Source organism: Psittacula echo (genome assembly GCF_963264785.1).
Source record: "Psittacula echo genome assembly, chromosome: 15".
Classification (NCBI taxonomy): Eukaryota; Metazoa; Chordata; class Aves; order Psittaciformes; family Psittacidae; genus Psittacula; species Psittacula echo.
The window spans coordinates 1827842-1855212 of NC_137751.1; the positions used below are offsets into that span (position 1 = coordinate 1827842).

Genomic DNA, 27371 nt, shown 5'->3' on the forward strand with positions numbered 1-27371 from the left:
ACACAGAGCATAACGACAGCGAGAGAAGGGTAGTGGGATGGGGTGAGTTGGGTCAGTGCTCATGTTATTCAGTATTGCTGCTTACATTTCCTGCTTTGAGATGGCACCTATCTTACACTCATTATGAAGATTTGTGTCTGGAGTAAAAGCAGGGAGAAATCTCTTTGGATGAATGTTAGCTCAGTGATGGCATCTCTATAAACAGTTGCTTTCTGTCTTTACACCTGCAGTACCCTGAGCCTAATCTTATGCCAGAGAAGTTGGCACCCACTATCAGCTGGGTTTGGTGAAAATGGGAAGAAAATATAGACCTCTGTCTGACAAAGTCCTCAGTTTAAAATGTAACACAATGTCAAGTCTCTAGGGCAGCCAGTCCCCTTAACTTGGCACATCTAGATGGTTTCAGCCTTCAGAGAAGGTATTTCCCTCACCTTTCAGTGAATTTACACAGCCTGAGGGGAGCTGACCCATTGTCGGAAGTGGATATCATCCCAAAGTTCACTCTGATCACAGTATGGGTCAGTAAGTGATGAAATAGGTGCCTTTGTGTGTTTTCACAGCCTGTTTTTCCACCTTCACAGCCCTTTGCAGGCATAAGCTGATTAAACTTCACACCAGCAATGTGAGGTGTCTCTATCCTCATTGCAGCGACTGGAGCACTGGAGTCATGGTCATGCTAAGTACCTCGTCCAAGGCAACAAGTTGGTGAGAATTTGCACCAGATCTGTAACTGACACCCATATTTAGTGTTCAACCAACTCTTCCTGTTAATACCACATCTTAAACCATCCCTTGGCTCCATCTTTTTCAAGATGGAAACAAGAGGAAAGACAGTTTGAAAGGTGACAAGTTGGGCTATGAAGGGTGTGTCGGCACCACTCAGCAGCTTGATTATTGCTATCTGTACCTACATACAAGGGCATAAATTCGGCTTCTTTGCAGCCTCCTCCTCCTGCATACTGTGGGAGGTATCAGCGGTTTGGTGTCCTGCTTTGGGCTACTTGCTCAGTAGTGACCTACCCGCAAAGCAGGGGGATGAGCCATGATGGGAGAGTCCCAGGGCCTTCTCCAGGAGCAGGGAGAGCTCAGAGCAGCACAAGGCCCTCAGCAATACATCACGGCCAACAGCAAAAGGAAGAGACAGGTTCTGCTCTACACAGCCTTCCTGTATTGTCCATAGGCTGGCATTCCCATAGGTTTCTGTTAGAGCTTGTCCTCTTTTCCCTTCCCAGGCAAGTTGCCAGAAGAGTGACAAGCAAGCTGGCAGCTGATGTTAGAAGCCACCATTACTATTAACTGCTGGTCACAACACAAACGGTGTTTGGATCAAAGATAGGCCTGGTCCTTTTAGTAGATGGTGTTTTTAAAAACAAGTTAAAACTAATGGAGACCATAAAACCACAAAACTGCTCTTTAGCATTTCTGAGCACCTCCTACCACTGGGCCCCTTCTGAGCAGCATAATCTCTGACGTGCCATTCCATTTACTTAAACAGATGATATAATTTATCAATATAATGGACACTGATGAAGATGGATTAATTTGGATTACAGAACCAGCGCTTCGCAGTGGCTCTATTCAGGACACAAAATGAGGATGTGTGATTATGACATTGTTTGGAGCAGGGTGTGTAAGGGCAGTAATCTGCACAGAGACTCAGATGCTTCTGAGTTGGCAGGGGAGGAAGGAGAGCCCTTGTCACAGCTACACGCTAAGGAAGCTTCAAGCACCAGTATCTTTCTTCAAGTTACTTTCGGGTTCTCAGAGCGTGCTTAGGTGATCTACCACTGCTTTGTTTCTATAAATGACTTCTCTCACACTGAGATACCCAGAGAATTGATTGATTAATCAGAGAGATAAAGAGAAAAGGAAAAGCAAAACTTAAAAAAATCAAAAATCACCATTGGGTGAGATGTACGTGATCTCTGATCACACCTCTTCTTTGTACCTGTTCCGGATCCCACTATGTCCCTGCTGGGAGATTCGCACATCGCATCGGCCAGGCGCTCCCGAAGGCCCTCTTCAGTGTGCTCCATGGAAGACATGTGACGGAGACCGAAGTTCTCAGGCCAGCTCCCGCACACCTCCAGCAAGGTCACGCTCCGGTCAAAGGCACCTTCAACAAACAAAACAGAAGATGTTTGGGACACCCTGGGACTAAACTACTTCCATACATATTGTTTGCTGTACTGGAAAGACAGAAGCTCTTGTGTTTTGAGCTCCTGAAAAGCTAATTTTAACACATTAGTTAAAATGTTGGTGTTAACAGCACAGCAGGAGCGAGCAGAGCCCGAAATGCTTTGACCAAGCAGCTGTAAGCAAAAAGGTCAAATTGAAAATACAGACCCAATTCTGGTCTCACATTAGCGAGAGTCAGGAAATGAGCATAATGACACTGATGTAAATGACATGCAATGTTAAGAAACCGTATATGTGTTATTAAGTACATGCTAGACCACTAGAAATTATTTTTAAAGTTGATCTTTCACTGGGCTGCTGGTGAGTACCCTCCTTGCCCTTTCTCAATGCAAACAACCAAGTCTATGCTTGTTCTTTGCTAATGGGCACGAATTTTAGCTAAAATCCCCTTCTTGCTCTTGCACAGAGAAGTAGACCAGTGTTTAGAGTGGTGAGGAAAGGAAGGCTTGCTTTCTGCCTTCTGTTTGAAGTATGTCTACTGAAGGAAAAAAGCGAGCCCTTCTTTCAGTTCGGGGTATCTGTGGATTTCCTCTGTTCCTGCACTGTGAAATTTTAGGTCAACCATGGGCGCTCAGAGACCCTTTCATCAGCAGTGCTCTACTGAAGATACCAGCTATTGTGACGGAGAGCACGTACCTACAAAAGATGCTTAAAATAATCCCTTAACTTGCACTTATTACCTCATTCAGAGCAGGGTATGATGTTCTGCTGAATGCAAAGATTAGATTCTGAATTCAAGATCACTTCAAAGTACAAATTAAAATTATTCTGCTTTATTATACAGCAAGTCTTCTGCGAAGGCTTACTTAAATCATTCCCACTTGGAACAAGATTACAGTTGTGCTGTTGCTTCAAGCACATACCATTTACTCAACTATTAGGTAACTGAATATGCAGCATTTATTGTGCCTGGTTTCTGCCAGCCTACCGAGGGGAAAAAATGCAAATACCAATGTTTCTCAAAGTTAAAAGTACATGAAACACGTCCTTGTTATCAGGCCTTTGGTTTTCCCCTTTGATCAGCCGTCAGAAACTATCTACACTTGTAGTCTGTGACTGTACAGCTTCACAGCACACTCCCTGCCACTGACAGGTGGTAATAGAAAGGGTGAGAGACCAAGCCCCGCGGCAGGCGTCCCTTCCTCTGATAACGTCCAAAGTACCGGGTGATAACCGTTAGTAAACACTCGGGCAGCCGGTTAATCCATACATCAGCAAAGAGGGGCAGATAATTTTGAACTCTAATGGCATGGACAAAAGCACCAGGGCTGGCATTCAGGGATTTATATGGGCTGCAATGGTGACTTCTGGCTCCTGAATTTCATCGGCGCGCACAACTTTGATTTATCTCTTTGCCTGGCTGCAGAGTAGATTCCTGGCACTAGAAAACCATCAACACTAAAATGGACCTCTACAAAATGGGACCGTGGCTCTTATGTGATACATGCACTTGAACTCTGGATGAATCCCAGTTTAAACTGAGAGGAGGAATAACCAAATATTTCAACTTTTAATGGGTCTTTGGATTTATAAGGTTACTCCAGTCTACTAATTTGTTTTAAAGCAAGGGTTCTTGAAGCTTGTTTGAGAAAATACAGTGAGGAGGCAAAGTAATTTTGCTGATGTTTGAGTTTCTGCAACATTTCCATATTGTCAGCTATCCTAACTGCAGGAGGAAAAGCAAAATTTGGCCTTTTTTTTGAAGCCTCTTTTTTCAAGTCATTCTTCCCTGGTTTCATGCACCCCTGAGACCCCCACTCTGCACATAACTCCAAGACCCCACCAATTTCAATTGGTTTTGATGGGGTTGTTTATATACCCAGAGAGCTATTGGGGAGGGGGGGCCTTTAAACCTGCATCCCAAAATGCCGGGGGTGGCAGTGGGGAGCTCCCACAGGTTTGCAGGGTTGTGCCAGAATGAGAAATCTCTTCTTTACTAGTGCCTGCCCTTATTCCGAAAGTGAGAAATGAGAGCATTTCTGCTCCTATAAGCAGACATATGAATAATAAGGCAAATGGCTTTTGAAGCTCTGCCAAGATGCCTGCATATGTGTAAGGGAGAAACTTCATAGAGCCAGTCTCTGGCTCCTGAGATACTTGAGTGAGAGCAAAGGAGACAAGTGCAGTGTTACCTCTGCAATCAGGGCCAAGAGCTGCCAAAACTTCTCAGCAGCGACGTGTGAGGTTGCAAGTGTTAATGCAAATGCAGGTTAGAGGGATTAACTGCATAGAAAGTTTTCTGGTAAAAAAGTGTGAGGCTCCCTTTTCACTCCTTCTCCATGGCAGGAGTTCACATCTGGCCACGACATTCCCATCCAGGCATCCAGCTATGATTCACCAGCCACCACTGTACTCTGTCATCTGCTCTGTGTTGTGTTGGAATCTACAAATTCCTCCTCACTTCAATATGCACATTGATAAAAAGGGGTTCCTCGTGAAGCTGAACATGCAGATGTGCAACTGAGGTTACTCGGGGCATGGGAGTAGAAGATGGGACCTTGCTTGAACAGGCAGGTCCTTTCCAGGTCCTACCATAAAGCCCTATCTCTGTCCCTCTCTGATGTAAACCAAAATTGTTTCAGGAAAAGCAAGACCAACTGTCATGGACCTTCCTGTTCTTCTTGCCTCTGCATCAGCAGACAGCACACACATAAAGTAAAATACTTGTTTTCATGGTAGAATTAAGTCTTGGGTACTTTTACACCTTGGAAAATTCTTGTGTGAAGTGTATGGAATGGCAGATGGGTTGGTTGCTCCCCAGGAGCCTTTGGGTGCTTTGCCCTATGTATACTGTTACCAACAGCACATGAGCTAATGGCATTAAACTTACACTGATAGCAGCTAACTGTATCTTTGCTATTTATTAAATTGTAATCTCTCTTTCTGGCTGCCTTGCTCTCCCCTTTTCAATCCCAGTATCTCAGTTGATAACGTATCAAATTCCCCATCGTCGACTAGAGAGAGGTTTACAAACAAACCTCAGTGTCCTGCTCTGAAAATCACCCAAACCTGCAGCCAGAGTGTAACTACAGAACCAGCGCGGCTGAGAAAGCTCCTGCTGATGCAAGGGATTACTGCAGGGTTGAGAGAAGGCAGGCTTTGCCCCATGCCTCTACTGACAAACTGCTGAAATCCTACTGACAGCCACCAATATCAGACCCTGATGTGTGAAGCCTTTCTCCTGGCCCCCAGACCTGATACAGCTTTGTTGGTGGAACAGGTTCCACCTAAAAGGAGCAATTCATTTAGAAACAACTCAAGAAAGAAACAAATTAGGTATTATTTTAGTCAAGCAATTACTAGTGAAATCTTGGTGAAACCTCATTAAATCACTGGAAAAAAACCCCCACTGACTTAAAATTGTGTCAATATTTCATCCTATCGCGTGGTGCTTTCAAGCTAGCAGAACATTTACTTCTCCCCTATTTACAGAAGATGAAACCAGGTGGAAATGAAGACCACCAGCCTCTTTTGTATGATACCCAAGCACTGTCCCAGACCCATGACACTAAAAGTAAAAATCAAGTCCAAATCAAACTAAATGAAACAGGCAGAAACTTTGGCTCGAACAACACGGTCGAAAGTGCTTTGTTTTGCAATTCCAGCATGTTTAGCTTTACACTGCCCCGAACACTCCAAGCTAATCCTGCTCCACACGCAGGATTTTCCTGTTAAAACATTAATTTTCTCCTGATACCGATCTCCCACTTCTGTCCTTCCACTGACATTTGCCTCCCAACGATCATTGCCCTTTACTCATGCCACTGCTGATGGAGCAGAATCAGGCCCCCCCATCTTTCTGCTTAATGTTTCTCGCATTTTATTAACAGCAAAGGCTTCTGTTGTTACTCATACCAAATTACCTTGCTTAGAAGCACAGGATTTGTCTTTTGCATTGCAATTGTTTCAAGGCTTTGAATACGAAAGGAAAATAAGTTCTACAGAAGGAAAAAACCCAACAAAACAAAAGAACCCAACAAACCTCGGAAACATCCTTTCATTTTGCAGCCCTACCAGGACTGAGAAACCCAGAGAAGCTCATTTTCCTCTCTGAAAACTCTAGTAGTAACAAGTATTTTTACAAAATGCTTTAATGCTTCTAGTGTGTTATTTTTCTAAGTCAAAATAGCCAAGCTAAATCTTTCACCATAGCCCTTTAATTTGAAAGCCAGGGGAAATTTTTTTCATTAAACCTCTGGACGGCTTTGTTTAAAATATGAAATCAAGTAGCTCCATTTCCTGTCTTCTAAGGAACAGTAAATCAAAATGAGTACGTTCTCCAAAAATACAGTAATGGTTCTATTAAAGAGCTTGACAGTTTTGAGCCTCACCTTGCATATTGCAACATACGTGTGAGCAAAACTAACAGAGTAAATAGGGGAGGAAATGACCTGCCAATTTTAACTGATAAAAGATGCATCCTTCTCATGAAAGGGATAGGGGTTTGACCCCCAGAGACAAGCAGACCCTGAGACATGACCAAGATTGTCTTGGAGAGAGAGGAGGGGCTGCCCATCACCAAGCCTCTGCCTTTTCTGGCCCTTGCAGAAGCAGGAGTGGACTTTGAAGGGAGTCCCAACCCACTCGGCACCGGACGCACAGGTAACCGCAGTGTGAGCATCACAGAGCTGCCCAGAAAAGCCTCGGTCGGGAGCGAGAACCCCGAGGGCGTGTGAGGAACCAGCACATGGAAATTCCTTGCCCCAAGTAGTGAGTCAAACTGTAACATACCCTGTTTAAACATTAAAGGTTGAACTTTCCTACGCGGTTTGCCAATTCACTTTCATGCCATAACTTTGTTACTCCAGGGGGAACGCCGCAAAGCAGCGGCTCTCAGTACTGGAACGGGGATCTGTGCAATTGCCTCATTTAAGTGTGGAGGAAGCCACATCTCCCCGACCCGTTCCATATCTGACTTTTGAACACGTGCCCATGCTCGGCGGCACGTGCTGCTGATCCTTTCCTGGGCACGGCTCACACGCTGCCGTCCTTCCCGCTCTCCCGTGGCACGTGCACATCAGTTTACGTGTGACCGGCTTTGCAACAGCTCACCTCCACGGCATGGCTGTTAAATTGAGGTGTGAGTGTTAATTACTACCTTTGGAATCGATGGCAGGAGCCACAGCCTTTGCGAGTAACTGTATTGCCCTGTCATCGTCCCTCCCACGGAGTTTCTTTTCTTCCAGCATCGCGCACAGTTCTGTTATAAACAGGACATTACTCATCAGCTCTGTATCCTGTGAGTGCATTTAATTAATGGAGACTTCAGTCGGGGTACCCAGTCCCACAGGCAATGAACACTTTCAAATCCCTTTGAACTTCTGGCTAAGTGAGGCCAAGAGGTTCCTGCGTGCCTCCTCAGCACGCTGCAGACTTGTAAGCAAAAACACTGTTTATTCCTCTGTCATTATTTCTAAATGAGTTTTAAGCAAACACGCAGCTGCCGGGAGGAGCAAGCGGCAGCAGGGTGGCCCCGCAGCCCCCGTGCCCAGCGGCTCTGCAGGGATGAAGGTGGGTGGTTGGGCAGGAGGTTGCCTATGTCCAATTGCCCAGCTCAGGAGAGTGGCCAGCGCAATGGACGGTGCCATTCAGGGTCACAGAGGTGCCACGGTGCGAGCTTGGCAGGTCCTTCAGAACCATCTCGCCCTCCTCCTCACTGCCCTGACAAATGCCGTCTTCTCTGGTCCTGCACAAGGGGTTAACCAGCGGCTCAGGAGAAGCATTTCAGATGATTAGGAACATAGCCAGCGATCACAGCCATCGTGAAGGCTTTCAAATGTGAGCGAGGCTGCAATTTTCAGAGCTGGAGCAGTGAGATATTTTCATAAATACATAAATCTTTTCAAGGAAAAACAAATATAGAGGAAAGAATGTAAACATTATTGTAAAATGCATAATAAAATGTCTGTTGTTTGTTAATTTTTCTCCTTATTACCCAGTCTATCTGCACCACCGATGCTGAAACATTTGCCTTTCTTTTTTTTTTTTAAACTCCCTTATTCATTTAAAAATAGTTTCCTGCATGTTATATGAATAACCAAAACCTAAGGTCCTAAATCCAGGAGAACTTTGAAGTACGAAACCCATGGTCTATGGGAACTATGTTTTCATTAATCAAAGTAGATGTTTCTAAAGCCATCAGATTTATCATGACTGGATTTCATATGTGAAACCCAATATACACACAGACATACACTGCTTGTCCTTTTGGATTAGTTCTGACCTTTCACTCTCCTTTCTGAAGGATCTGCCTTTCCTCAGAGCAAGGCTGCCCTGTTTTACCACTGCATCAGCCAAAGGAGCCTTGACAAAGTATGTTTTCAACTCTCTGCTTTCTGTGTCTGAGTACGAGTCTGGGTTAAGGTCAAAACATAAATGATTAAGTATATTTATTAAACTCTGCCTTTGCCTTGAATGCTCCCTGCGACTCTGTCATATGCCATCCATTTGTAGTTTCACACCAGCCCGCTGGTAATACACCTGGCCACCAAACGAGGGACCCGAGTGTCATCGCAGCATCAACGCCTAGCTCCAGGCTGGCAAAAACTAAACCAACCCCTCCCCGAGCCCCCCGAGCATCACCGAGGGCTCCTGCAGCCCTGGCCGAGCTCCTGGCTTCCCCAGAGGCGTGGAGGTTAGCAAAAGGACACAGGAGAGAGACGGGATGGTTTAAAAACTAGAGGCAGGATGTTACATCCATCCAAAGCAGGACTTAAAAAGATAAAATGCAAAAATTCTGCGTTTGGTGTCATTGGGGAAATTTATGCTGTGGTTTTGCAGTACCAGAAGCACAGGACTTTGTCATCGTGCTTTAAAGAGTAACACAGGGGTCAGGGGCGAGCACAGGCTCTGCTGTGGGCACAGGCAGCTGCCGCTGCATCCTGCAGGCACTGATGGAAGAGGAGAGACTCATCTGCAGCCGAAGAGATACAGGGCATGGAAAAATGAGTGTATTTCTTGCAGCACTGGATGCAATTTATTTAGTTGTCTAAAAGCAAAAAGATATGGAAGCTACAGTACAATTGGATGCTATTGTGATTTTAAAAACAAAATACACCTTTGTAATAAAATTAATTTCTAAGGAAAAAAATATTTTCTCCCTTGAATAGCAAGATTCTTGCATATTTTAACTCTTTGCGGCTTTACAGAATGAGAACGCCTGGAGAAAGTCAGGAATGCTATGATCAGCCCCAAGCCCCCTTGGAGATTAACATTTCTTTACATTTAATCCTGACAGAGAGCGTCCTGAAGGACAGAGAGTTCTGCACAAGCCGGGGTAGTTGAGGCGGCTGCGCCTTACCATGCACAATTCTGCAGAGCAGAAAAGCTTCACCTGATGTTCTTTCAACCTCCAGGTCTGGAAATTTCATTAAAAAAGGATTCACAGAAGATCTTCAGCACTTTTCAGTTTTCGCAAGGTTGGAAATGTTTTCTTGTGGTATTCACATGCTTACAATTCTCAGTCCTGGTTAAAATTAGAAAATCCAGGAACTTTTTTTTCTCCTAGTAACGTTTCCCATTCTGAAGGTCTATGACTTAGTTAAGCTTACAAGAAGACGATTACTGAGATTTTCAACGATGCCTAGGAAATTTAAACACACAAGGAATTCCATTAAATCTCAGTGGAGGCTTTTTTAGACAAGCCTTTATTTTGTTTTACTTCTCATCTGAATAAAAGCCTCAATTTTATGATGCTGAAGCCTTTGTATTGGTTTCACCAGGAAAAGCTGCGTAAGACACATCTGGTATTTTTGTGACACTACCTAATGGTCCTTATTTGGTTATTTGTTTATATACCAAGTCATTTCTGAACTCTTTGGAAGAGGTCTCCAGGCATACCCTGTCTCAGCGAGCTCACTTGGTGAGGTAGAAATATGCCAATTCCACTGGAAGGACTTGAGTAATATATTACTTCCCTTAAGAAAACAGCAAGATTTATCTTGCTTATTATCAATCTTGTGGCATGTGCAAATGCACATATATACGTACAAAGGACACATACTGGATTATAGAAGGCTCATATTTACCCACAAGTAAGGAAAGATCTGACAACTCATCGGGGTTTTCTGGATAACTAAGATCTTATGTTACACTTTGAGACACAAGCGTGGATTTGTCATATTGCTTGGGAATTAGTGGTAACTGTGTGAGCCAAGGAATTTAATTCTGATTGTTTCATTTGAATTAAAAAAATCTTAGTGTTGAAAAAACATTGGAACTGTGCTATATACTAATATATCACTCAAATTGTAATAAGAGACTCCGTCTTGTGTAATAGAAACAGAGAGTGTAATGCTTGGAAAGGCCAAGTTCATAGAATCATAGAATGGTTAGGGTTGGAAAGGACCTTAAGGTAATCTAGTTCCAACCCCCAGATCATGGGTACAGTTCCTTCACAGCTGAATGGCAGGGGATCCTGTATTTTAAACGCACTGAAAAGGAGGGGTGAAGGTTTCCTCATCACAGATCTGCCCGGATAGAGCTGCATAGCAGGGGTGGACATGGCTCTTACCCTTGTCTGAGCATCCTTAATGCCCTCCCACTCAGCAGACCGGGTCTATCAGAGACAGAGCCTTCTGCTGGGCTTTGGGTAACTTCTTCTTTATAAGTAATATGTGCACAATGTTCACAACAAGGGGAAATAAAGGAACAGCTTCTTATTGTCGAGGAGAAAGCTTGCAGAAGAGAATCTGTAGGAACACAGCTGAGCAGCCCTCGAAGCTCTGCAAATGTGAAATTTAGTTTATATCACTAGCAACCAGTTAAGAATGAAACTGAAATATTTTCTGCATTATAAGAGCAAATGTTCCTCTGGTCTCATATCACCTTTCCCAGATGAAACATTTCACAACCCAGCTGACATATAAACAGAAACCAAAATATTTTCCTAAGGTGCATCACTAACCCCGCTCCGGGCCTCTAACTTGTAATTTATTTGTATTACCTCACTATGAGATAATGTACGCAATGGTTCCAAGCTACTGTCTAATAACTACTTGTATATAGGATGAATAAAACTCACTTGCAAATACTAGGCACTCACTGGGTGTTTGGGAACAGCTTGCAGGGTGACTTCTACTTTCCTGCCTGTCACTGCCCAGCACATCCATGGCAATGCCCTGGCTCCTGCCCTCGCCCGCCTGCCTCATGCCCCTGCCCACTGCTGCCCAGCCCAACGTTGCCTGCAGCATTCGTAAGGACGAGGCATTCATGGTTTGCAACAGCTTCATGGAAATGAGCATAACTGAGTCATTTACAGCAGGGGGTTTCATGTCAGCAACGTAACTCCTTGCCATACACTTATGCTGTAACTAGCTTTTCCTCAGGGAGTAACAGCAGAGTGATGATGACCTCCTGACACTTTCTGTAGCAAATGTGTGTTAACATTTAATTTATTAGGGTTATATCTAATGCTACGTACATAGCTTGCTCTAATCACAGCTTCCCTACAGGTATTACAATATACTTTACAAACAGCACAAGTATTCAGTTATTAAGCCAGAGTGATGGAAATGATTGCGTTCGGGCAGCCGAGCAGCTGCCGTAAGGATACAGAACCATTAACATCAGGAATGGGTTTGGAAACTTATTTTTGCTACTTATTAATTGGGTGACCAAGATCAGGGAATGGAGGAGAGACTGCAAAACACACCTAGGGGGAAAAGTCCTTAGCCGAGACAAAACAAGTTATGAAGATTGCTACACCAGGGAAGCGCTGGAACACCAAGGTTTAAGTAACTCACCCAAGGGAAAGTCTGTGCCAGAGCTGCCCAGAAAGAAACCTTCTGCCAGGACAACCCAGTGCAATGCCACATCTTCCTAGAAGGTACAAAACCACAGATGGGACCTCCAGAGCCACTGAGCCCTGCCCTGGCCAGGCAGCAGGTCCCGGATACCTTTCCATCAGCTCTGGGTGTTCTGGAAATTGCTCACTCCAAGTCTCTAGATCCCTCCAAGAACGCCAGGAAAATGTTTCTTTAAGGGCTACAGAGAAATACGAAATTTTATGTTTAGAAAATAATAAAAATTCAAAAAACCTTAAACTTGTTTCCTTGTAAGCCTTCCAAGTCTGGGAAGATAAATTCTTTTGGCCCGATTCTGAATTCATTAAAGGCACGTGCCAAGTTGCACGAGCTAGTTATCTAAGCTCCAGCATGGACTGGACCTACAAAGCACTGAAATCCCTGGTGCCAAGCCAGCTGAAGCATATACTTAATTTCAAGCATGCAAACAGCCACAGTGACTTCAGTGGTAGTATATATACGCTGTAAGTTAAGTGTGTGCTTAAGTGTGCTGCTGGAGCATGGCCAGAGCACTTGGTGACTCGCTGTACCAAGTTCTGATCTCCTACCAAACCCTTTCCACAGGAAGGATTTCACTCCAGACATACAGGCTTTGGAAGGGCCAGGCAGGACCCTGCTGGTCAGGAGCCAGCAGACCGGTCCTCGCTGTCTGAAGTTTTCCTCTGCATACGTTAAGGAGGTTTTGCCCTTGTCACTTATGTTATCCATCAGACATCTGGTGGCTGGATAAGGCAGAGCGACATTGCAAGGTGAGATGATGGAGTGAAAAAATTATTGCAACTGGCATGTCCCAGCCTAAGGCTTTCGGTCATTTAACTCATCTCACTCTCATCCTTGGCAAAGACTGTACTCAAAGGGCAGGAGATCTACCCTTCTGCACGCCTCAGGTTTGCACTTGGCAATTTGAAGTAACAACTTCAAATGCAAACTGGAGTTAGGGAAAGATGGTTCCCTGTTGACGGCTAAATGCAAAGCCTGATTCAGCCAGTCAGCTCTGCACACATTTTCCAGCAGCCTCTAAATACACTTCATTGCTCCTACCAGCTTAAGCACCCGGCAAACGCAGAACCCTTCCCACCCACACATGGAGCTGCCCATTATGCACAGCCCTGTTGGCCAGAGGAGAAAAGGTCATCTCTCCCTGGAGACCCTAGCATCTAACACCAGGTACCGTGACCTTCTGGGCTCCAGTATTTAAATCCTCCTGTGAAACTACCTTTAGTCCATATGAATAGTTTGATGATTATAACTGTGCTGCTTGCCAACGCAAGATAGATTCTGAGAGCTGCATACTACCATTCTTGTGGACAATAAATATTCCACTTAAATCATAGCTTGTACCTACATTTGAAAGGATAAACCTGCTACTAATAACCACGAATCAAAAGAGAAGATTCCAATTTTTATGCCAGAAAGCTAACAAAAATCTTCGGTGTGTTATAAACAAGTATCCATCATTATAAACTAAGTTCAGCATGTGAAAATCCAAAAATGGAGTTTATTGTCTTTAATGGCTGAGAAATGACAAGTGTGTTTGGTTGAAAAGGAATTTAGCACAAAGTAGTTCTGTACAAGAACCAAAATCCATCTTAAGAAAAAAGAAAATCACTACTGACAATTTTACAGTAGAATTAAGCTGCTGTGAACTGTCAGAAGTGGGGGCTAATCATAAGCTTCTGGGGTATTTAATACGGAAAAGAAATCTAATTCTACTAGTAATTCTACTAGAGAGAATCCTATAACTCAGGTAGCAGCTGATCCTACATCTTTTCCAATCTAAAATGAGTGAAACTACAGATGTTTCGCAGAGGGGATCACTTTCCAACAGCCTCCCTTTTGTCAGCAGAGTAATGATCTGCAAACTCACTGGAGCAACCACTGTTTCAACCCTGCGTCTCAATGATCTTCCCACCAGCACAAAGCCATCTACAAGTAAACTTGGCACAAAGTGTCAGGAGGGAAAACTTGCTTTAAAACCAGAGAGAAGCAAATCCAAAGAGGTGAGCGAGTGGGTGTCAGGTACTGGCTGATGAAGATGTGAGAGGGATGCACCAGTTCTGATGATGTGGCTGTGTAAATACAAGTGGAAGTATTTCTTACAGTGGGCAAGCTCAAAGGTGGAAGCTGTCCAAGGGGAATCTCTCAAAAACCCTGGACAGCAGCAAAAAATGTCACAAGAAACTTAACAAATGTCTTAGTGCTCTGCTGAAAGATCAAGGTGAAAAGAGCCTCTGTGCTGGAAGCCTTGGAACAGAGACAGAATTTCGTGGAACAGAGCACCTGACTGTGCAAACAGCCACCCATCATCTCAGCTGTGAACCGAGGAAGTAACAACAGCAATTCTACAGAGAGAGAAGGAAAAAAGAAAGGGAGGAGAAATGAAGCAAAATCTTTTGCCAGTCCCAGGTACACTGACCCTATCTGCAGATTAAGTTAAGGAAAGAGACTATCAAGTGGGACATGAGATGAAATACAGGAAATACTTCCAAGTACAGCAAGTGACCAGACTGGAAACATATACTGGGAGAAGTAACTTTTCCTATGCACACAATATTACCTTTGAGCCATTAAAAGGTCAACAAAGGCACAAGTAGTTTCATATATGGAGAATAGATTCAAAAGATATGTTAGGGTATGTTCAAAGCACCGAGGGAAACAGCGATGCAGCTCTGGTGTCTATCAAGCCATGTTTATTGATGTTCTTGCTAGCTGAGGCAAGGTTTGGGAACATGGATCATAACACCATTTTTATACCCTATAAAAGTACACTGTGAAGCGATGAGAAATGGGGATTGCTGAGTTGTGCCAGGCAAGTCCATTATAAAGAAGGAGCATACTTTTTCGTGAGGCTTTTTACAATGCAGAGAGCAATTCTTTTCCTCCTGTGAAAAAAATTGGGAACCCTCCAAAGCATATGTTTCACAAATCTCCAAAAAGTGGAAAACAAGATTCCAAGAGGAGAAGTGTAGGAGGTGCAGTGTGAGAACAGAAGTTCAGGACAGGCTTCCTGTATGTCCCGCACTGGGGACAGATGGGGCAGGGACCAGCCCAGGACCTCTCTGCTAGCACACTTGCACTCTGTGCTCCCTCTCCAAGCCATTTGCCTCATAACTGATCTTAGGACAGGATTTGGGACTGCACTGGCAGCTGGTTATCCTCCCTGCAACTACAGCAGATTTTGTTTAATTGCATTCAAAACAGGAGGCAAAATAGAGATGTTTAAGACCACCTGCATTTTCTGCTTAACGGAGCAGAGAACTGCCTTCTCATTGCAAGGGAGAGAATTAGCATCTTAGCACCTTGTTTCTCCAAGACATTTGACCTTTGTAGCTCTACAAACTAAGGCACTGGCTAATTTTCATCTAGTTGGGACAGCGTTTGGAAATAGTGAGGATGTGAGATCTGTTGGAGGTGTTTCGGTGAAATATTTAAACTGGAGAGTTGTACTGAGCTGAAGGCTCCTTTTCCCCAGCGCCCCTGAAGCCCTGCCAGGGCACAGCAGACAGATGACCCGGGGATGATAAAGTGCATAATTCAGTCTTCTTCATGTCAACTTTCAAAGCCAGTCCCAAATCCATGCCCATATCAAACGTTAGTTTGTCAGCTGGGACAAGGGAAGGCATCACCTGAAGAGGTGACATCAGTATCCCCTTCTCTGGGTCATACTGCAAGGCTGCAAGGATTTCTTTACTGAAAAATTTTCCAACGCTCTCTGAATACTGTGGAAACAAGAATTAATGCAGATAGTAAAACAGCCCTCCAGCTGTATGCCCGAGTCTTGTTGATCCTACTGTGATCAGCCCACTAAAGTCATTTGCCCACCTTACGCCTTAGTTTCTGTAGACATGAGACAATAGAGCTACTTAACTTCAGTTCTCCAAAAATAAATACCTGGGAATGCTCTGAGGTCTCAGTAGCAAGTTAGTGCATATTGCTGCTCACAAAAGACCCCCTGTAGCTAACAATATAACTTTGGAACACCCTGAAAACCCAAACCAGATGAGTGCCATGCCCATCTACATCAAAAAGCTGCTGTTTTTCAAACCACTCTGTTGTTAGGTCAGAAAGCCTGCAAGGCCTGAGCTTCTGTGCGCTGCAGCATCAAAAGTTTTAGGCAGGTTTAGCAAACCCGTCCTAAGTGAAGACAAACAGCCGAAGCTGAACTGGAAATCTCACTGTTCATAAAGAATGCAATTCAGCTCCATGCTGAGCACAGGCGCAAGGCCAATACGCCATTTAAGACACATTTTCAGGGCTTAGTAAGACTTAGGTTGTGCACAGACCTGGGACTAGCCTTCGGCAGGGGAAGGGATTTTACCCATAAAAAACTAGCAAAAGCCCATAGTACAGATTTCTGCAGGACCTTTGACAGGATGACAGCTACAGAAACATAATAATCCAACAGACTTGTAACCACTGAGTCCACCTACCCCTCTCATATAAATAATAGGTCCAAGACAAAGGAAGTGGAAATTAGATGCTTGTGGTGAATTGCAGAGAGCCAAAGACCTTATATGATACCCAGTACTTACATCTACACTTAATTAGGACTGAAACTGCAGACATGAGACCTCAACATGTGGTATTCACATGTGGGCTCAAAAATACTGTCAAAGCCAGTTTTCTTATGGTTAAAATGCTGAGGATATGATACAGAGGGAAAGTCTGGAGATGCCTGATCGACAACCCCAGCTGTCTGTGTAATGACACACTGTGCTCTACCAACTCAAACGCAGGGGCTGCTCCAGCGCCTGTTCGCGCAGATGCCAAGGTTTGCCCTTGCACCCGGTGCAAGCCAGACGACTACAGAGAGGTCCCGAGACGTCTGTTGCATGTACTGATTGAGCAGTTAAACCTAAACAAGAAGAAATCTGAAATTCAGATGTTAGTGTCAAAACTAATAGGAAACAGGATGCAGCTATAATGCAAACACAGTGGTCCAAATTCTGGTCTCAGTTATGACCCAGCAAGTCCAATATGAGCAAAGAGAAAACGCATTCTGTTGCACATTAATGAAGAATTTTGTCTCGTAGACTTAAAAATAAACTTGTAACTTTTTTTGACCCTATGTAAAATCCCAGCATCATTTTCTCCAGTAATAGGCACTGGGCAGAACTGCTTGTTATCCTGATATTACTTGACTTCAGAGATGCCTACAAGAGTGTCGGGATCTACTGGTGAAATGCCACTAAAACCAACAGGAGTTATGCCAAGGCATTCAGTGAAGGCAGGGTTTCACCTCAAACCTTTAAAGGAATATGATTAAAATACAAAGAAATGCTTTCCTACAGACACTTTAAACAGATTTTAAAGAAGGTACCTAACTTAGAACGCAAATGCATGGATGTCATCTTCGCATTGTGTATAAACAATTCATCATGACTCCCATTTCTACAACACTGTAGTGAGCTGGACAAGGTCTCTGCGAACAAAACCAGAGACATCTGCAAATCGGATTGAAAATCTTTCCTTTTTTTCTTCTTTTTTTTCTTTTTTTTTAAACAAAATGATTAAAAGTTGAAGAAACACTTCCATATGGAAGAATCTTACCCCAACAGGTCACCACAAAGACACTTCAAACACAATAAAACAGGAAGTGCTAAAAAAAGCATAGCAGCTCACAAAAACCCCCACAACCTTTTCCACAGAAAAAATATATGTCACCCTGCGTAGAAAAACCATTTGGCAGTGTAATGTGCCTTTAATCTGCTCAATTTGCTTATTATAGTAAAGGGTTAGAGGAATTTTCAAGCAGTGGCCAAAAATACTACAACGATATCCTCCCCTCAAAAAGTAAACTTACTTGAAGTGAATGAACTTCTTCAACTCAAGTATTTCAAAGCTGAAAGTAAGCCCACCAAAAAGAATGTTCCTGTCCAGGAAGGATGGTTTAACTGCTCAAACCCAGGACCAGCAATCAGCCATCCACACCGAACTGTGCCAGGCACCGCTCTGCTCCCCTGGCAGCCCTGCAGCGCTCATGGTGGTGAGCAGCAAACACCCAGCTGAGCTTTTTATGTGCCTGTTACTGGACTTTAGAAGGGCAAATGCACTTTGAGGCACCGTGGAAATAAAATATCCTGGTATTCCTCAATTCTAATCCTACTGGCTGCGCACATGGGGCCGGGAGCGAAGCACTCCGGAGCAAGGGCACTGCTGGCATCAGAGCCAAACCCAGGATTACCTGACGTCAGAAACAAATCAATGTTGAGCCTATTGATTTGCCCAATTGCTTATCGGGTTTGAGAGCCTTTAAAAACCAAGATAAGAGTTACGTGAGATACATATAACCCTGAAATACCACCTCTGAAGACGCATGCCCCTTCTGTGCCTACCCTGATACAAACAGGGCACAGGGCTATTTTAGACATGACTCCTGATCTTTTCTACTGACTCAAGTATTTGGTCATGTTAAACCTGGGAATTTATCAAAATGCTATGTCAATTTTCCAGGTTATCTACAATTAGAAAACTCTGCATGTGACCAACTTCCAACCGCCTATGGCATGGATGGGAACAGCACCGAATTGGAGGGAAAGCCAGCAGCATCTCTCCTCCTGGCTGCCAGCATTACAGAGATGCCTGGAGGAGGCCAACAAGGATAATCAGGGGAAAATCTAAGGAAATCAAGGCTGTCTGCTCTTGATATTTAATATCCATGAGTTAAAGACAGAAAGGTGCAAAAAGCTTAATAGTATTTGTGGCTGAAATTAAAACTTTAAAAGAAACTTATAGTGAACAGTAACGTATGCAATGACATCTGGGACTGTAATCAGCAAACTGCTTTCAAGAGCTGCCAAAGCAAACAGCCAAATAACAAATCCACTTTACAGATCATCAATCTGGTCGTGCACTTGCCAAGGTAAATAGCACAAGGCTGAAGTTTGCTTTGCAAACCAGTGAGCTGGGAGTTTAGCAAGGCCTGCTTCCAGGACAGCAATGCTGGGGCAGGGTCCTCCTAGGGCTGGCGAAGAGAAAAGTTCAACAATCCATATTCAACCAGTGACTTGGGGTGCGTAGAAAGATGCAATATAACCAACATTAGGGATTAAACAAATTAAAAGAGACTCAGGTGATGTTCATTAGTCATTTCACGACGATGACTATTAACACTGGTACAACTCAAACACAAACCCTCAGATAAAGCAGAGTTTACTGTAACGCTGCTTTGCAGATTGGGCAACATTTCATGGGAACTCCAAACCTAAGACTGAAAAAAATTAGTAGGAAATGAACCTTCTTTTATTTTCAAATGAGATAAAATCTGGCTCCAAGAACCATATCTTACATTTTAGGGAAGAGGATATAAAACATCAAACAGTGATTTTTTTTTCATTATGAATGCAAGAAAGATAATTTATGGCGGCTGCAAAACATTTATTTAAGAAGTAAAGCCTTTATGTTCTGTATACAATTTATAGGGTTGTAAAAGAAAGAAGTGAAACAACTGCAGCCATAACATGCACATTTACGAATAATAATTGTAAGTCCGTTTTGTTAAATACAACTTCTGCTTCAGGGTTCACTCTTCAGTTGATTGGGAAGTCCTCAAGTGCAACTCTCAGATTTATTTAACATTACACTCTGGGCTAAATAGAAAAATGGGAGTTCAAGACACAACTGCTCGGCCGTGTATGTCAAGAGCTGAACAGAATAATGGCACGATGCATATCCAGTATTTTTCAACCAGGGAGAGACGGCATATTCCTGGTGGAAACTGCCTCAGCTCTGTCTTCAAGTGCAAATATTTGATTTGCTGCAGTCAGGCGGGTGTGTTGCGACATGGAGAGGGCAGAGCCTCTGGCCAGGCCATACCGCATACGGCTTCGCATTCCCTCACCTCGGGGCTAGACAGAAACGCACTCTTTCCCTCATTGCAACCAAAACCCCATTGCTTAAATGCTGTGTTGATAAACATAAACCAAATGTGATGAAATTGGCCCAATATTTACTGCAAGAAAGGCGACTATTGCACACACTATAAGCACAGCTGTAATGTGATGTGGATGCACAGGCTGGGGCTATGCATGCATGTGTGTGCAGGCACTTAAATGCATAGTTCCCCCCTTTTTTTTTGCATTAGTCATTTATCCTGCAGAACAACATGCAGCAGTGCTCAGCACGAAAGTGTGCAGGTGATACATCTATTCATTGCTCAAGAACCTGTAACAGACTTGTCTCCAACCACATCCAGGCTCCATACCCAAAAGCAGTCCCAGCAATGCACCCTGCGGTTTGATCAGTCACCTGCTTTTTAGTTACGGTAAGTGCCTCAAACAGTTACTCTAAGATTTTAGCTAATCAAACCATGATGAAGCATGGGAACAATTTAGAGCTGTAGTTGGAAATAAGTAAGTGGATCCCCCACAGGCACAAAATATTCTGATGACGAATCTTTCATGCTAATCAAGAGGTCCTGTATCCGTAATGAGCTGAGTCTCACGAACGTCCGTACCGTGGGGCCAAGTTCCCAGTGGGTATTTATGGCACAGCCTGCTTCGAAGGGCTCAGCCCTGCTCTCCAGATACGGCATTTTCCTCTTTTTCTCCTGCAGACTGCTCTGCTCTGGACTCTGAAGAGCACGCTGCCTTCTGGACAAGCAAATGCTGCCCTTCCATGCTGGCCACCATGATGCTGACCTAGGTCTGTCCGGTGACCACTGAAACGCCATCCACCTCCATCCCTTCCTTCGGCTCCAACTCTAACTAACGCTGACCCTCAGCTTCCCTCACTGGGACACTGGATTTTACTTATGTGGATATTTTCTATTTTTGGGAAGTTTTCCCTTCTGCTTCTGTTACACTGAAAAAAGTCAGCATCTGGTATCACAATACAAACAGATACAGCTAAACACTGAGCTTTCAGAGGCTTGGCAGGATCCCTGATCTGCGCTGTGAGGAGCTGCCGGTGGCCAAATACACTGATAAAAAGGATGTGTAACTCCTCAACACTATCCATGATGGAAACAACTGCAGCTCTCACTGGAGGTCAGGACGCACACGAAAACAAGCCTACATGTGTAGCAGATTACAACAAAAACATGGCCAAGATGGACTCGACAGATCAAATGTTGGAATCGTATGATGACACATGGAAAACTGGAGTTTAGCAGGGAAAAAAGCAACCGAGAGCCCATATGTTCAATTAGCAAGATACAAAGCTTTTGTTGTATACCAAAAATAGCAAATAAAAGTCTGTTGTCAGTTTTGGATGTCCAGATGTGTTTCATTTCCAGCTTCACATCTGAACGTGTGGACCTGCCTGAAGATGAAAGGGAGGAAAGTGTGGCAATGGCTGAAGGGTATAATTACATCAAAACTCTTCCTTCCAAACAATGGGCGATTACGCTCCCCCGCACCTTACACAGCCCAGCCCGGGGCCGGCTGCTCAGCCTTCAGCCAGTTTTTGCCTACTTCCCTGCTAGGGATGGCACCTTAGCGGAGGTGTTAGCTCATGAACATAATTCCTCCTCACGCCGACAGTCACAGGCTGCCTCTCCCATGGGCCATCAGCTCAACTGCCCTGGATGAAATGATATTCCCATGCGTGCCGCAGGCCATGAGTGGAAATTCTCAGGGACCACTTAAGGAAAGGCTCCGTCCTGATGGTTCCTTTGAAATATCCCATCTTTTCAAAGAATCATAAGAGGATGAGGATTTGTACCTCCAGAGCAGACTCACAAAGGGCAGAAGTGAATGACAAGTCATGAGAATAACAACAGCTACCTGGCCAGAGACTGTATAAAGAAAACACCAGTCTATAACCAATAAACACAAGTTACTTAGGTAGCACTCAAGCAAAACCAGATGGTCTCATCTACTGCAGGCTTCCCCTTTCTTTTCTCATTCTCCCCCCCTCATTGTTTTTGAATTTAAATTATGCTCAAACAAGGAACATTTGCCGGTGATGTGACTTCCCAGACCAGGCTTCAGGTGTGCTACCCCGCTTGACACACTGCCTAATCGAGGCAGGAGTTTATTCATCCCGGGGAGGTGGAACTGGGAATACCACTGACAGTGGTGCAGCATGTACCCTTAGCAGAGCACTTGGCTGAGACTTCTCCTGGTGGCCACCACCACCATCTCCAAGCCCACACCTCCCAAGCAGCAATGCATTTATCCTCCAGGCACGGCTGTGGGCAGTATTATTATCTTTCATTCACAACTGGAAAAACTGAAACACGCAGAGATTAAGTTACATGCCAAGGATCACCCAAGAAGCCTGTGGCTGAGCTGGGATTAGACCTTCGAGCTCCCCAGTCCTTGCCCAGCTCTTAACCACAACACCATCCTTCCTGAATGCTTTTATGTAGTTATATTTATCTTTATGTAGGGTCATCTTGGCTCCCCTTATAAAAAGCACATATGGTTTCCAGTCCTCAAATTGCCTGGGTAAGGGTTAAATATTCAAATATAATGTTATTCCTGGCATTTATGGAAAAGTTTCTCAGTGCAGATTCCAAAATCCCATGGCTATTTAGGAGCTGCTGTTCTGTATCACTGATACTTATAAGCAGGCTTGTCACTTCCATGCCTGTGAATTGATAAAAATGAAGCACTTTCTCCGAAGGATTAAAATTAGCCTGAAGAATTTGGCCACACATCTGCATTTGCTAATTTTCTAATATGAATTTAATGATCATTGAACTGGTATCAACAGAATTACAGGAGGAAGGAAAGCCAGTGAATGCTGCTGCCATAACCTATGCACACCCAGCTTAACCTCACGAGTTTCAATTCCTTGTGTTGAAGTGCCTTTATCATAAATTCTCAAATCATAAACCCCCTCCAGATTGCAGTGAACAGCTGTAGTACACAAAAGGTTAAATGACACCAATCACCACCAAACATAAACAAGCACCTCTTGCCACCATCATCTCACTGGCACTGCTGCAAAAATTCTTACTGAAAGAAATCCAAATGGCAAAGCCACTCGCCCCAGTCTGTACTTAGGGGTCTATTCTGGGCATCGCCTCCACCTGGGTCTGTGGTTAAGCACATTATTCCTGATTCAGCTAAACCACTTTGACTCACAGTCCCTTTGGTTGCCTCCAGACCATTCGAGTAACCACCCTGCAATCCCAAAAGAGGGGAAGTCAGCTCTCACCCACATGCAGGGGTGCAGCACACAGGTATGCTGCCCAAGGCATGATGGCGGCATAGGCAGTGGGTTTTACACTCTGGTGCGCATCTGAGCTACTTAATTCTTCTTGCGTTACCTACAGCATGTTGCACTGCTGTGTATAAAGACAAGAAAGAGGAAGAAAAAGGAAGATTTACTATTACAGTCTATCTCTCAGGTTAGTAATGACTGACGGACTCTGTGTCTGTATTTGCTTTTTGTTTCCACTCTGTGCAATGCATAAAGGAATAAGAGGAGTAATACATCTTGCTCCCAGAAAGCAGCAGACAAGCAAACCCATACTGGGGTGTTACGGCCAGCACCGTGCACCGCAGACGTGGGACTCACCCGGCACTGCCAAGGAATAGGAGCTCCCTGCATCGCCCGAGCAGCCACAGTAAAACTCCGAGACCCTGCTGTGTTCCCATCAAATACCAAACTGCAGCCCCAGGGAGGTTTCGTTACATGTCACCATGTTTTTTCAGCTCCTTTAGAAAGGATGTGCAATGATATCTGCCTGCACTGTTTGGAGGGTACTGATAACCACACCCCATACAAAGGAAAGCCCAGTGTTTCCACCTCAGCTAGACCACGTGCAGGTCTAAGATACCATGTTGTATCTGCAACTGTTCACTTAATTATTTTTGAACAGATCAGCCACAAGATCCATCCAGCCAAAACAAGAAGGAGAAAACACGTTCCACAGACTGAAGGCAGCTGGAACGAAAAACCTTGCTGCACTCATTAAATGTTGTGTCAGACATTCACCAGGCACCACGCTCTTTAAGGATCTGTCTGTTTACTCCATCATTACTAATATTCAAGATACATTTAAAGTAAATAGGTTAAGAAAGCATTTGATCTCATTACTATGTAGTGCAGAATCCCGGTAGACTGAACTTCCTGGTAGAGTAAACTATTCTGAGATTCCTTGAAATCTAGACTCATTCTCTTCTATTCCAGTGCTAACATCAGCGCTGCTCTGGTGAAACCAAGCTGCTGTTGGGAACAAAAAAATCAGTGTGATTTACTTAATAACCTGCTAGCTACGGCCCAAATTCAGCAGAGGTCCAGCAACTTACTGCAACAGTGCTATGTGCCTTGCTGACTCCAGGAGCCAAAGTCCCAGCTAACGCCACAGGTTGTCCCAGAGAGCTGCTGGATGCCACATCCCTGGAAACATTCAAGACCAGGCTGGACAGGGCTCTTGAGCAACCTGATCTAGTTGAAGATGTCCCTGCTCCTCCTGCTCAGGTAGGGGGGTTGGACGAGATGACCAATAAATGTCCCTTCCAACCCAAACTATTTTGTGAGACTATGATCACTCCTGGAGACTGCCTGGCTCTTTGACTAAAACCCCTGCAAAGGCACTTGAGCAGTTCAGCAGTAGCTGCAGGAACATCCCCTCTGCTCCCAAAGTCCATTTGTAAAACTGCCACAGCAGTGTACTTCCCAACCCTTCCCTTCGTCCCTCATCACCATCCCTCTCCTGCAGCACACCACATGCTGCGGTCTCCTCATACATGTGTTAAGGAAACATGCTCTACTTGGGCTACAACAAAGTGGAAAAAAACCCCCTCAACCCACAAACACCAAAATCTTCCAGCAGCAGAGCTGAGGGGAAATGAACCGTGGGGTTGGAGGGAGAAGGCAGGGTCAGGGAAGGGCTGGGAGCCTCTTAAATGGGCTTTGCTGCAGGATAAGATGCTCTTGTAACTACACCCTTATTAGTGTTATTTTTTTAAAGCTGGATCATTTCACAGATCTGCTTTACAAACATGTCATAAATGAGATCTGCTGCAGTGGAACAGTTCTATGTGCCTACAGCTGGAGCCTGAACGGAGCTGCGCTAATTTAGGCCAGCTGAAGACCTGAGCCTGTTATTACCCTAAACTTCACTTTACCAGTCTGATGAGGACAAAAAGTCCTAATTGCCCGTGCACTATTGTTCCCTCAAACCCTGTCTAGCAGATTAATTTTCTAAGATTAAAAAAACACTTAAACAAGCCCCTCAATCCCCCACGTTATCGTTCTAACTTCAGGTTTCATTTCAAAACACTTGGAAAACTTCCAGATCTTCAAAGTTTTGCCTAAAAATAGAAAGTATGCTCTGCAACTGATTTTAAAGATGTTTTATTTACTCATTCTAGTATTACCACAACTGCTCCTTTAAAACTGAACCCTGAGGTACCTCTTGCCATTCAGCCCCTATCAAGGGAGGCACCTGCACTTCTCAGCTGTCCTCCATGCAGGTTGTGATGCGCTGGTAGGGAATTGCTGATAACTACATAAAGGGATTACCTGGCCCTGTTTAACAGGGTGGCAGGAGAGCCCTTTGGTTTCTTAAAAACCTAAAGGCTTGAGGAGAGGAGTGGGCCTGGCATCCCTGCAACCCCGTTTTCCCACTGAAAACCGGGCAGAGAGGCAGCAATAACGGGAGCTGGGAGCGGCAGCACCACTGCTGGCTCTGCCCCACAAACACAGCCCGGTGTGATCACGCAGCCCACAGCACTGCTGCCCTGGGACCAAGCAGGTCCCTTCTCACGTACAGACCCCCGTAGAGGAGGAAGAGATAACAAATAATACACACAGCCTATCTGGTAAAGGCCTCTGTATTTTCTGTCTGGAAAAGGCACAACCGCAGCTCCTGTCTCTGCTACAGCATCTGAAGCGCAGCCTCAGGCAGGTCACTTCATCTCAGAAGCTGGTTTACAGCTGTCTCAGCTGTACAGACAGTTAATACCTCCTTGCACTGAAAAGCATAATTCACTAATGCCTATAAAACAGTTGGTGCTTTCCACATGCAAGTGTTAGGAGGAGGCGGGGTGTTGCTGCTCTTTCAAGGAAATGTTCTGCGGCAATTACATTGTGAGAGACACCCTGGCTCTGCCAAATGACAATATTAGGAAAGTATGTAGCAAAAGCCAAAAGAGAAAACTTTTTTAATTATAATTTTGGCGCTTAAGCAGTAATTCACATTTACAAGTCTCTATGTAAGTTCCTCATGTTCCTGCCAATGGATGCACAGGGCTTTGAGCTGCAGGCTCGGAGGAGCTCAGGCTTGGGCTCACAACGGGGCTGGAACCCTCGTCATTTATCCTTCTGGGTATGTCAGATGTGCCTCCCATTTCACAGGAGAAAAACGAGATGGAGAGGGCAGAAACGTCCTGTCTCTCCCAGCGGATAGTGGAGTAAGTGGGTGATGGAGTCCGGCGTTGGACAGGGCTCCCTGCACTGGGCTCCAGGGCTTCCTTGCAGGACTCTCGCTCCCTGCTTGCTCACATGCCTTTCCCCATCAGTGTGAAAACTGGCCCTGAAGTATTTATTAACCCTGTTTTTTCCAGCCTTCCTGTTCATACCCTGGCAGCTGTTGGCCCAATGCTTAACATGTCTTTACAGACATTCTAGTATTTATAGGCACCATGGTATTTCTACAGGATTGAGCAGGCTTCCACTGGGAGACTCCCATCAGCTGCAATGGGAAGCAGCACTGTTCCTGTAGGAACAGCAGCAATGTAACCAGAGAGGAGAGCCTGAATCACAGCTGATATCTCTGCCACCCACCCAAGATGCTGGTGGGCAGCGGCACGACCTCCCCTGCCTTCACCCACCATGGCAGCAAGTTTTAATGCTTTGCAACACAATATTTTTTGACACTTTCCGCATAAATAATTTATTATGGAGACAGATTAAAGTTACAAGGCATTCAATCTTGCACTTTCAGCCTCACACAAGTTTTCAGTCCTGCTGGGCCTAGGGCTTGTTTTGAGTAGCCTGGAGGGGAAAAAATCCACAGTGCTCCCATGATATACGTTAAAGTAAGCTGCTTTTTATCTCAATTTGGAAAAGTTAAGTAAAGCAAACCCTCAGATCTAAGCTAAAGGATTGAAGGAAGAGGTCACAAGGAGAGGAGGAAATTCAACTGTATCCACATGAATGACTTAGTTTTGGTTTCTAAACCCATATCTGATTAACGAAAGACTTCCATTTTCATCTAGTGACTACATTAAATATAAACAGACATCAATCACAGAGCAAAAACAATAATTACTGTTTCTATCAGTTGAAGCCATCACTTCCAAGCCATGTGGCAGAGACCTCTTTACAACATCTACATAATTGGGCATTTTGAGGCGGCAAGAGCCGAGGAGCCTCCCTTGGACATGTTGCTTGACACCGTGCTAGTGGATACTCCACCTGCATGAAGAGCTGAAGGACATCATAGAATCAGCCAGGTTAGAAAAGACC

The 27371-nt window shown here is 44.5% G+C and overlaps 1 protein-coding gene across 4 annotated transcripts in view; it reads right to left on the bottom strand.

Annotated features, from left to right (window-relative positions):
* BCAS3 (BCAS3 microtubule associated cell migration factor) overlaps positions 1 to 27371 on the bottom strand; it is a 363502-nt gene that overhangs the window by 21438 nt on the left and 314693 nt on the right. For 3 of the 4 annotated variants that reach the window (XM_080629980.1, XM_080629979.1, XM_080629982.1), the window contains one exon: positions 1949 to 2116. In XM_080629980.1, coding sequence (XP_080486106.1) covers positions 1949 to 2116 — 168 coding nt within the window. Of the gene's footprint in view, positions 1 to 1901; positions 2117 to 27371 lie in introns of all 4 variants that reach the window. The other variant, XM_080629981.1, reaches the window with a different exon arrangement.